The 12717-nt window shown below is 35.2% G+C and overlaps 1 protein-coding gene across 1 annotated transcript in view; it reads right to left on the bottom strand.

Annotated features, from left to right (window-relative positions):
* Positions 1-12717, bottom strand: part of LOC123525486 (DNA primase large subunit-like) — a 44550-nt gene that overhangs the window by 31447 nt on the left and 386 nt on the right. The window contains exon 2 of the mRNA XM_045304576.2: positions 2720-2829. Within this exon, the coding sequence (XP_045160511.2) occupies positions 2720-2829 (110 nt within the window). The remainder of the gene's footprint in view (positions 1-2719; positions 2830-12717) is intronic.

Raw genomic sequence — 12717 nt, 5'->3', positions numbered from 1 at the left:
GATTTTCTGATGTACAATCAAGTAACCCCTGGGGCGGGGCCAAGTTTACCCCGGGGGTCATGAATGGAACAAAGTTTGTAGAAGTCTACTAGGCAGTGTAACATATCAAATATCTAAGATCTAGGCCTTCTGGTTTATTTTTAGCAAATTTATGAAGATTTCCCTATATACAAGTAACCCCTGGGGCTGGGTAAATTTGACCCTGGGGGGTCCAGATTTGAATTTTTTTGTAGAAGTCTACTAGGCAATGCTACAAGTCAAATATCTAAGATCTAGGCCTTCTGGTTTATTTTTAGAAAATTTTTGAAGATTTTCCTATATAAAATCAAGTGACCCCATGGGGCGGGGTCAATTTGATCCCGGGGGTCATGATTTGAAAATTTGTTGTAGAAGTCTACTAGGCAATGCTACACGTCAAATATCTAAGATCTAGGCCTTTTGGTTTATTTTTAGAAAATTTTTGAAGACTTTCCTATGTAAAGTCAAGTGACCCCCTGGGCCGGGGTCAATCTTGACCCCGGGGGTCATGATTTGAACAGATTTTGTAGAGGTCAATTAGGCAATGCTACATGTCAAATATCTAAGCTGTAGGCCTTCTGGTTTGTTTTTAGAAAAATTTGAAGATTTTTCTATGTACAATCAAGTAAACCCATTGGGCGGGGTCAATTTGATCCCGGAGGTCATGATTTGAACAAATTTTGTAGAAGTCTACTAGGCAATGCTACACGTTAAATATCTAAGATCTAGGCCTTCTGGTTTATTTTAAGAAATTTTTTGAAGATTTTCCTATGTAAAATCAAGTGACCTCTGGGGCGGGGTCAATTTTGACCCTGGGGGTCATGATTTGAATAAATTTTGTAGAGGTCCACTAGGCAATGCTACACGTGAAATATCTAAGCTCTAGGCCTTCTGTTTATTTTTAGAAATTTTTTGAAGATTTTCCTATGTAAAATCAAGTGACCCCTTGGGCGGGGTCAATTTTGACCCCAGGGTCATGATTTGAACAACTTTAGTAGAGGTCCTCTAGGCAATGCTACATGTCAAATATCTAAGTTCTAGGGCTTCTGGTTTTTGAGAAGAAGATTTTTTAAGATTTTCCTATGTAAAATCAAGTGACCCCTAGGGCGGGGTCAATTTTGACCCCGGGGTCATGATTTGAACAAATTTGGTAGAGGTCCACTAGGCAATGCTTCACACCAAATATCTAAGCTCTAGGGCTTCTGGTTTTTGAGAAGAAGATTTTTAAATTTTTTCCTTTCTGTTGCCATAGCAACCAGAGTTCTGCATGGAATTCAATTCTTTGAACAATTTTTAAATGAAGATCCATCCAAGGAACGTCCCTGTGAAGTTTCATCAAAATTGGCCTGTTGGTTTAGGAGGAGATGTTGTTTAAAGGAAAGTGTGGATGGACGGACGGCGGACGGTGAGCGATCACAATAGCTCAGTCTGAGCACTTTGTGCTCTGGTGAGCTAAAAATTCTGACCAATTTTCATGAAGATCTCATGAAAAATATGGCCTCTAGAGGTCACAAGCTTTTTCTATTTTCATACCTACTAACCTAGTTTTGGACCGCACGTGACCAATTTTCGAACTTTATCTAGATATCATCAAGGTGAACATTCAGACCAATTTTAATGAAGATCCATTGAAAAATATGGCCTCCAGAGAGGTCAAAAGGTTTTTCTATTTTTAGACCTACTGACCTAGTTTTTGACCGCAGTTGACACAGTTTCAAATCTGACCTAGATATCATCAAGATGAACATTCAGACCAACTTTCATACAGATCCCATGAAAAATATGGCTTTAGAGAGGTCACAAGGTTTTTTCGTTATTTGACCTACTGACCTAGTTTTTGACGGCACATGACCCAGTTTCGAACTTGAACTAGATATCATCAAGTGAACATTCTGACCAATTTTCATGAAGATCCATTTAAAAGTATGGCCTCAAGAGAGGTCAAAAGGTTTTTCTATTTTTAGACTTACTGACCTAGTTTTTAACCGCAGTTGACCCAGTTTCAAACTTGACCTAGATATTATCAAGATGAACATTCAGACCAACTTTCATACAGATCCAATGAAAAATATGACCTCTAGAGAGGTCACAAAGTTTCTTTATTATTTGACCTACTGACCTAGTTTTTAATGGCATGTGACCCAGTTTCGAACTTGACCTAGATACCATCAAGGTAAACATTCTGACCATTTTTCAAGAAGATCCATTGAAAAGTATGGCCTCTAGAGAGGTCACAAGGTTTTTCTATTTTTTGACCTACTGATCTAGTTTTGGAACGCACGTGACCCAGTTTCGAACCTGACCTAGATATCATCAAGGTGAATATTCTGACCAACTTTCATAAAGATCCCATGAAAAATGTGACCCCTAGAGTGGTCACAAGCAAAAGTTTACGGACGCACGGACGGACGCTGCACAATCACAAAAGCTCACCTTGTCACTTTGTGACAGGTGAGCTAAAAAAGCCGTCAGTAAACTAAACCTTTGTTGTGCAGTAGTAGCCAGTCTAAGTTGTCCTCTACTGTTTACAGATGAAACTGGTTAATGGAAATCAGGCTCTCAATTTCACCAAGTTCAATGAGAATTTGCAGAATATCAAGCCAAACAGTAAAAAGGCAAATGGTTTTCTTCCATTGAGACACATTTTTTGAAAATGTCCTGAAGCTATGCATTGAAAAATAAAACCATGAATATGGCTCACCTTGGCAAGCTTGCTAAACTTGGTATTTCTGAGTTGCTCACGCATGAATGTCTCGTAGTCAGCGGAAGTTTTGACATACTTCTCTCCTGCAGTTTCAACAGCCTTCAGAACTAAAATGGAAAAGTTAAATTTTGTGTTAGTGATTATCAATAGCTGTCAAAAATAAATTAGCATTTAATAATAAAACAGAAGCAATGCCAAAGTAGCATATAATACAGACTAATGCTATAAAATATATGTGACTGGGACAGAAGTCTGATAATATCAATGTAAAATTTGAAAATCATCTTAATGGCAGGGTAGGAACTGAGGTTTTCCTCCTACTTGCTGCTACATCTGATTAATAAGACAGTAGCCCCTTAATACAGATCAGTCTTCTTTGGTTAACCCGTTGCATTTTTGCATCAGTAGAGAACGGAAAAATTAAAATTGGCAGTGTGTGTGTCACAGTTCAATTGTGAAATGTCTATTTGTATACTGAAGGCCCCAGAGACTTGCAGAATTTACAAGATTGTTTCATTAAGTTAGTATTATGTGAAGGAACTAGAAATGTGTCCATGATGTTCATGCTGTGTGATGTTAGGACACAGCATTGTGAGTCCACTAGTGGGTAATGGCACATTGACAACAGAAAATGTAAACTGAAGCTGTGGACTTGAAAAGAACAAGAGCACCAACACTCATCTGATTTTTTTGTTTCTGTATAATAGAAATATTGACCTACCCATGATTTTCTAAGTCCAAAAGAGGCCATAATTCTTGCAAAAAGCAATGCAGAGTTTTAGTACTTGCTGTGCAGTGTCAGCTTTTGATGGTGAGTAAGTGTTCTAAGTTTTAAAGCAATAGCTTTGACCGTAAAGAAGAAAAGTTGATCTAAATGCAAATCTTAACCAAGAAATCTGATATTTTCTATGTCCAAAAATTCTGAAATTCAGCACTTCATTTCCTGCATTCTGGGGCATTTTGGGAGCATTAAGAACACTTTTTCCACTGCAATTTTATACAATATACCCCTTATTTTCACATTTTTATGAACTCACCTGTTAAATTTGGAAAAAAAGTTTTCTTAAGAAAAAATTGTTTCTTTGAGATAATTAACATTGATCAACTTAAAATAGCTAGTGTGTGTGTGTTCGGGTTTAACGTCTTTTTCAACAATTTTTCAGTCGTATAAACTACGGTGTCTACTTGTAGCAGTGAGCACAATGCCCAACTTTATAGTGCTGCCTCACAGGAATATCACGCTATAGACACGTGACATGATACCCCACCCAGTCACATTATACTGACACCGGGCTGACCAGTCCTAGCACTATCCCCTTAATGCTGAGCGCCAAGCGAAGAAGCTGCTAGTATCATTTTTTACGTCTTTGGTATGACGCGGTCGGGAATCGAACCCACGACCTCCCGCACTCGAAGCGGATGCTCTACCACTAGGCTACCGAGGCGGTTTAAAATAGCTAGTATCAGTCAGCATCACATGGGTTGCAGTATCAGAAAGAATCACAGTCTGAATTGTTTGGTAGTGTTGGTGAAGTGTTAATGTACGTAGTGTGTGGTAGTGTCATAAAAGCAGCTAAAAATGGCAGTAATTATGTACAATATAAGGGATACATTACATGAATGGTCATCACTAAGTAGTCTCTTTTGGATGGTAAAAAATTAATGAAGAAAAATGTAGGTCATTGGTAATGACAATATTGTCCCAAATGAAGGTAGGTCTTTCTCAAAATTACCAAAATTATTCGGAAATTGGGGTCGCGAAAATATGTGACAAACGAAAATAAGGCAATCAAGGCTAGCATTATTTATAAAATGACATTTTATAACTTATATTCTAGGACCAGAGTTAATTTTTACCAATGGTTTCTGCTTGTTTATGGCAGTTTTTCATCGGAATTTGCCAAAATCAATATACAGCCACGATTTCAAAATTCTTGGAAATTATCACTGAAGCCTCGGCAACCGAAGTTTTTGCTACAAAATATAACTTAAAATGGCTGCTTTGACAACTACTTTCGTGATTCCGATTGTAAAAAAATTGTGCAAATCAGGTTTCTACAAGCGAAAAACATTGTCGCGAAATTGATAACTGATGTATATTTTTCATGTAATACCTGGCATTGCCTTTTAATTCAGTCCGTGAAACACGATTTTCATTTTTTGACAAAAATGGGTAATATCTCGCCTGAAATCTGTTTTAATTTACTTCAATTAACGATGACATGTATCATCAGGTGTAAAGGCAGAGCTTAAATACTTTTGCTGATAAAATATGTCATGCGTTCTACATCCAAAGCTGTCATTAGTTTATCGGGTCAAAGATCGAGAATACACTATTGGTTTATGACATGTTGCTCCGCAGTTAAAGGATGGCGGGAATGACATCCGCCATTTATGACACGCTGTGTATTATGAACGGGAACGGCCACGGGTAATATTGATTTTTAGGCTTGATGGAGACTTCTTTAGACAAATTAATACAAACAGAATCGTGGTCGGCATGTTTAAGTTTTTAGGCCCGAAAAAAAAATTATTTTTTTTTGCAAATTTCAACTGGCCAAAATGCCATATTTGAACGGTCCATTTTGGCCGGCGGCCGGTTCTTATTGACAAAAAATGACAACCCTGCATTTTGCAAGTGTTAGTAAACATAATCCCCTGGTTCTGGTTTACGAATGTAGGTCACTGCGGTGGCACTCCATGAAGTTTTCTGGCAAAATGGAGATAACCGCGATATGAGGGAACCAGAGTTATTACTGGACACCACTAGATCTATATAATTTGTTTTTGCATTTTCAAACCAAAATTTTGTGGGAATTTAGAAAACAGAAGGATTTTCCTTTCTCCCTGTGCAAAAATGTGTGTTAAAAAATATATTTCTGAAGCTCAATAACAAATATAGCCATTAGTGATCCGGAACTGACTAATCGACTGTATGTCAGGTTACAGTACGTCCAAAATGAAAAGTTCCGATTGACACCCATCACCGTGACACCAGACTAGCGTGTTCAAAGAAATTTATTTGACCACCCAGCTGGGTGATTTCACCGCATATCGCGGTGAACAGCGTGTCTGGACACGGTGCTCGCCGAACACGCTGTTTCGCGGTGAAATCGCAGCGAATTGCGGTGTTCATGATATTGTTTTAAAATATGCTATTTTCAACCAAAAATTAAAAGATATATTTATGTGTGTATATTAACACAAAATATCATCGTAATTTTTCAGTTTCAATGTTCGTCTGCAAGGTAATTTTGGAAACTTTTCGTATTTTGCAGGTACAGCACTTGACACGAAGCGTATACGACGAGACAGTGCTTAATAAACAATAAAACTTGTAAATTCAGTTGTTTTATTTAGAGTTCACTTTTGCAGTTTTGTATGTTTGTTGCAAACTTCTGTTGTTATACTAACAATTACTTTAATACGATTACATTATTTAAAACCCTAATGATTAATCTTCGTTCACAGTTTGGCATGGAGTTAGATAATTATTTAAGAGGTAAGTTACCAGTTAAAATTAATAGTTTTTGAATAACTTGTTAATTTGTAACGAATTTATTTGCTTTTGTAAATATCAAAAAAGAATTTTAATACAATATAGAATATCGGCATTAAAGTTTTCGCTCGGGAAAGAAAACAGTGGTATTCACTTAAAGTAAACAAAGTAATTATATCCATTTAAACATTTAGATGTTTGTCTACATGTCTGAAACAACAAATTAATCAAATTATATCGCGTGACATTTCAAAATTTCAGGAAACTATTAATGTGTAACATACAGCTGTTAAAAATTATGTTTTATCTGCTATGTTTTCCAGGGCAAGATTACGAAAAATAGTGCTGAGTAAGAGCCTTGGAAGCAACAGCTTACAATTTAATATTTTTTTAATTTTTCTTTTGTAAACATAATTTTATTAGCATTAAATGTCATATATGTTTATAGCCTCATATAAAACAAAAACCTGTGTATTGGTAATGCTTACAGAAATCATTTTGTGTTTATTATATAATCAGGCCCTTCCCCAGAAATTTTCTAAGGCGCTGGGGTAAAGTTTGTATGGCGGGATAAGGGGTGGGTGCAGGAGGGGCACCTCCTCCCGTGTTTGATTTTTTTTTTTAAAATCGAAACCAAATGGTGCTTTTTTAAGTATACCATATGCAAAAAAACACAACAACATGTATTTCATTACTTCTACATTTTCACATAATGATATAACCATCAATATATCATATAGTGTTATTTCTAGAGCTCAAAAAGGGCAGGGTGCTGCCGGGACAGAGTGCTGTCCGAAAGGGGCAGGGTGCTCTTTTCGACCTGAAAGTTATCATAGCAGTAGTTGCATTTCTAGATGTCTATAGTTAATATGTATTCCATTTATCTTTATTGCACACTTGAAGGAAATGTCACAGAATAAATTTAAGCAGTAAATCTTCCCAAAACCAGTAACAAAATTTACAAAGGCTTTTTACTTACATTATAGTTTAGGTTAAACCATTCAAGCCTTTCTCTTAAAAAATGTCACCAAGAATGTCAACTTATTCATATGAAATAGTGGAGGGCCTTAATATATTAGCTTAATCTTGAAACCAAGATCATGTAAACAACATAGTTAAAGGCCTGTTTCAGGTCACATTGTAAACTAATAATTATCAAAAGTCATGTTGTATTGATCAGGTCTTTCATCAATATTTCATTAACAGAAAAGTGCTATTACAGTCAGGTTAAAGTTTACTAAAACGCATATCCAAAATATACTATCCGGATACTGGTACACTTTCTGAATGTTGTCTGAAAGTAGTTTTTACTCAGTTACATGACCTACTAGGGTAAACCAGAGATAAATCCTCAAATTTTGATGTTTCTCATCATAAAAAATACACCGACCGTCAGCTTTTTTTGAAGGAAATACGGAAAAATTGCATACAACATCGGGAGTAATAACGACTCGTGAACGGACATTCTAAACGTACTTTTACTTTCGATATTCATTAAAATTTGTGCATTTTCTAGTTTAAATTACAGTAGAATCAAACTGCATTGATATATACTTGTTATTATACTAAACAACAGTCTAATTTAAATTTTGCGCAAAGAAATCTAGGGCACTTTTCACGTGCTTGGTAATCAGCTGGCCGCTTACGCACCCCTTTTTGACATTTCACAGGATCCATACTATTTATCAATTAATTTTAACACCATTGATTCTCATTACCTGTGTGCACTCGCCGTGACGTAATTTGCTGATCAAAAAAATCGTCAAGGCATGTCAACAAGGAAATTACATATACACTACACATGAGGTATCTCACGGGGATGAAATCGCTTAGGCCAATATTTTTTAATTTTCTGGTTTACGGGAGCACCGACCCTATTTTTTGACAAAACAAAATAAAAATAAAAGTCATTTTCAGTACTTTTATTTTCATTTTATCCGCCGACCGTCCATAATTGCTGCTGCCAAAAATAAAAATTTTAACTGTAAGGTAGAGGTTTTTAATCAAGATCAGCAGACGCATGAAAAATGGCGGCCTACATGAATGTAAACTGTGTGAAATTAAATAGGAAAAATATACAAGTTAACAGACAATAATCTTTGGAATAAGTTTGCAGAGATAACAAGTATTGTAAGCAAATTGGATCGGAGTAGAAATTACAGAACCTAAAGCTCAACATTAGGAATAATCACATACGAAAAATGACCTTCACTAATCAACATTGTCCAGATGTTGAAAAATCTGGCGTATCACATGTGCGAGATTTGTTGTCTGTATATTATAATTGGACAACGATCAAATTCATGTGGGACTGTCAGAAAAATACCACACTTGATAAAAAGGAAAGAAACCAAAGAAATGGCAAAATGGAAGAACAAAAGTGAGTATCAACTTGCTAAACATATTTTTTTTTACTTTGAAGTCTTGGGGGTTGGAGAAGAAAAAATAACTAATACCATAATTTTCAGTAGTTCTGTTCAAAACAAAGTGCAATTTCAATGTAAAATGACACATGTCCCTGCAAATGCTTGATAAAGATACATGTGATAAAAAATTCAAACTACATGTAGTAAAAGTAATTGGATGCAGTCAGATTAATGGTGTTTAATATTTTTGACAGGCAATCTAATCCGAGTGGAGATAATTTGCTCATATGAAAAGATTATCTCAATATTTCCTAGGATGTGTCAAATTAGTTTGACTAAAGTTCTAGCCAGGCACTGTAACTCAAAAGATAATTATCAAACATGAAACTCTCAGCAATATTCTCATGAGTCCTGTTCACTTAAAGTATACCGATAAAATCTGTAAGAAGACCCTTTGAAAGTATGTTTTGGACAAACATTCAGACACTATATGTCACAAACAGTCACATGTGCCTTTGACACTGAGGAACACATAATGACATATCCAGTAATAAATGTTTTTTCGGACTCATAACTTACTAAGTCCAAGTCCCATCTCAGTGAAGAGTCTTATAAATATCCGATACTGTTGTTAGATCAGCAAATAAGGTTGTTGTTTTGTACACATTTCAGCTGAACCAAAATTCAGATTGTTTTGACTTGTCATACAATAAAGGTGGCACTGACAATCGGCAAAATATAAAACAATATTCAAGCCACTGAAACTTAACCAAAGCCATTTAATTTTAAAGCCAGTTTATCAATTTGTAATTTTGGCTTTCTAGTATGACAATACCTGTCTTTTAAGACTTTGCATCTAAGGCCAATTAATATGCATGTATGCAGGATGCAGACCTAAAGTAGTCATTGCATATCCCCATTCTAATAGCAGTTTTTATTCATGTTTATATAATAAACATTATGCAATGTCAACTGTGGTATCTGTATATTTTATTATGAAAAACCACAAGTATATTTTTACTACAAAATAGATACATACAAAAACAAAAATAATACATATCTTTGGTGACTTTGAAAATTGCATTATTCATACAAGCTACACATAAAGAAAACAACAGTATACTGAGATGATGAGATATAAACCAGTTCAGAATAGTTCATTTGTGAGTGTGTATGCAATTTAAGCTTGCAAGCTTTTGTTTTCTGGGGTGTACAAAAAATAAAAAAATTGTATCCTTTTGGACGTTTTATTTTTATTTATTTGGTCGACTGCTCAAAATTGGGATTTTTATTTTTATTTGTCCCCCCGACCCAAACTTTTTGAAAAATCTCCCGTAAACCAGAAAATAAAACAAGAGCACCGCCTTGCGGGTGCTGACGCTCATCTGATTTTTTTTTGTGTAATAGAAATATTGTCCTACCCATGATTTTCTAAGTCTAAAAAGGGCCATCATTCTTGCAAAAAGCAGGATAGAGTTATGTTTCTTGATGTACAGTGTCCACTTATGATGGTGAAAAACTGTTGCAAGTTTTAAAGCAATAGCTTTGATAGTTTATGAGAAAAGTTGACTTAAACATAATACTCAACCAAGAAAATGATTTTCTAAGTCCAAAAGGGGCAATAATTATTGCAAAAATCAGGATGGAGTTATGCTGCTTGCTGTACAGGGTCAGCTTATGATGGTGAACAAGTGTTGCAAGTTTCAAAGCAATAGCTTTGATAGTTTAAGAGAAAAAGTTGACCTAAACATAAAACTTAACCAAGAAATCTGATATTTTCTAAGTCCAAAAGTGGCCATAAATCTTGCAAAAAGCAGGATGGAGTTATGTTTCTTGCTGTACAGGGTCAACTTATGATGGTGAACAAGTGTTGCAAGTTTTAAAGCAATAGCTTTGACAGTTTGGGAGAAAAGTTGACCTAAACATAAAACTTAACCAAGAAATCTGATATTTTCTAAGTACAAAAGGGGCCATAAATCTTGCAAAAAGCAAGATGGAGTTATGTTTCTTGCTATACAGGGTCAGCTTATGATGGTGAACAAGTATTCCAAGTTTCAAAGCAATAGCTTTGATAGTTTAGGAGAAAAGCTGACCTAAACATAAAACTTAACCAGGCAACGCCGACGCAGACGCCGACACAGACGCCGACAACCGCTCAAGTGATGACAATAACTCATCATTTTTTTTCAAAAAATCAGATGAGCTAAAAATGCTGGCCTTACTGATTTAAGATGCCGCGCTAATAACTGAGGCACTGCGCGGGATATTTAAGCGCTGCGGGAAGCTGTATTTCGTGTTTTAAGCGCCGCGCCTTATGCGGCCGGGGAAGGGCCTGATAATCCATATTATTCACTACTGACAAAAATTGTTTATTCTCCATTCTGTATTATTTTCGGCAAGATTAAGATACTTTCATATTCGTAATATTTGCATATTCGTAATAATGTATATGATCTTTTTCATAAAATTTTGTCTGTGTAATAGACTTATGGGAACAGAAACAAAATCTGAAACAGAATTATACTATTTAGTTTTAACAACTGCACGTGTATTTGTCACGTTATGTGTGTGATTATTACATGATGATTTATAGAATATGTCTGTCTGTCTGTCTGTATTTTGTGTAAATAATCTTTGATTGTTGGTATCGTTTGTATCTATGTACATGTTATAAATAAGAAATAAAATCAAATGGAAGCATTATATGAGAACGCAACATAGCAAAATATTTTTTCTTTCTAGTGTAAATCATTCTTGGCTTTATTTGTTTGAACTGTTTGTGCTTCCTAATAAATGTTATATTCCGTTAAATTTCGTATAGAAAAAAAAGTGAATTAATAAAAGATATAGAAGCCCGATTTTCGTTTTCTGCTTCTTCCCTCCTCTGGTGTTGTGCTTTAATTTTCACTCTTGTTGAAAGTTTTTACCAGTACCCGTTAGAAAAGATAACAACTACTTTACGCTTTCATTATTTATTATAAACCATATGGAAATGATACATATTTATTAGTGGCTTTAAAACATCCTGTAGTGAACAGTCCCGCACGACGGCCAAAAATCTAGTCGTATGTGATTATCACTACTCTTGTAGTCCAAGCAAGACTGTCTAGCTGAACGTGCCTCACGTATGACTAGCTTTAGGACCAGACCGTATTACTAGCCACAACCGCGTCTTGCTCCGAAACTTCGCTTCTGTTTTTTTTTCTTCTATTTTTTATATACTAGTAGTTGGTGTGTACCTGAAATATAAAACAATTGCTTCATAACTTTTGATTTATCCCTTGTTTCATTGTAAATTTTACGATAATAAATCATTGCAAATTGAAAATAAACTAGACTACATGTACAAGTGAAAATGATATTGGAAAATGATATTGATTTAAACATTGAACAATTTTCATGACTTGAAGTTAAAATTAACTGTTTGAAACTGCATTTTATAGAAAGAAGTTTTACTCAATTCAATTCAATTCATTTTATTTCTCTCAGGAAACTATAAAATTTAAATACTCTTTATTGATGTCGACAATTACCTAATTAGCACTTGTTATACCAACATGAACTTATTAATCATAAGTAACTTACCAAATAATTTCGCAACATGTGAAAATTGGCAAACATGCTAAACGAAAGAAAGACTTAGGCAGTTTAATTGCAACAGAGGTGAGTAAAACATTTATTCCAACATGTAATGTTAGTAGTAATTGTTAGTGGACGTTTTAACATTATTTACATACAAGTATGAACATAAACAAAGGAAACAAAACAGTTTATAATTACACATCTTGTAAGCTTAGTGTTTACCTGAAAACAGAAAACAATATTGTTAAAACAAAATATAGGAGCAAAAATTATCTTTCTACAATCAAAAACGGGATTGAGACGATCTGAACACGGAGAATCACCGCAATTGTACACCGCGACGCACCGTGTCTGCCGATCGCTAGGCAGCCGATAACGGACTCATTGTCTGTTTCGATGTGCTGGCGTGTTCGGAACACCGCAAAAGGACACAGTCAATCGTTTTTTGTCAAGGAGGTCGCGCGAAAAATTGACTTTTCATCTTGGACGTACTGTAGGAGCCTAAGGAGGTGAAATTTTTTAGCTAGATCTACGCTAGTTTGTTTTAT

Source organism: Mercenaria mercenaria, chromosome 3 (genome assembly GCF_021730395.1).
Source record: "Mercenaria mercenaria strain notata chromosome 3, MADL_Memer_1, whole genome shotgun sequence".
Classification (NCBI taxonomy): domain Eukaryota; kingdom Metazoa; phylum Mollusca; class Bivalvia; order Venerida; family Veneridae; genus Mercenaria; species Mercenaria mercenaria.
The sequence above is the reverse complement of the archived record's forward strand: the minus strand, read 5'-3'. Positions and strand labels throughout refer to the sequence as shown.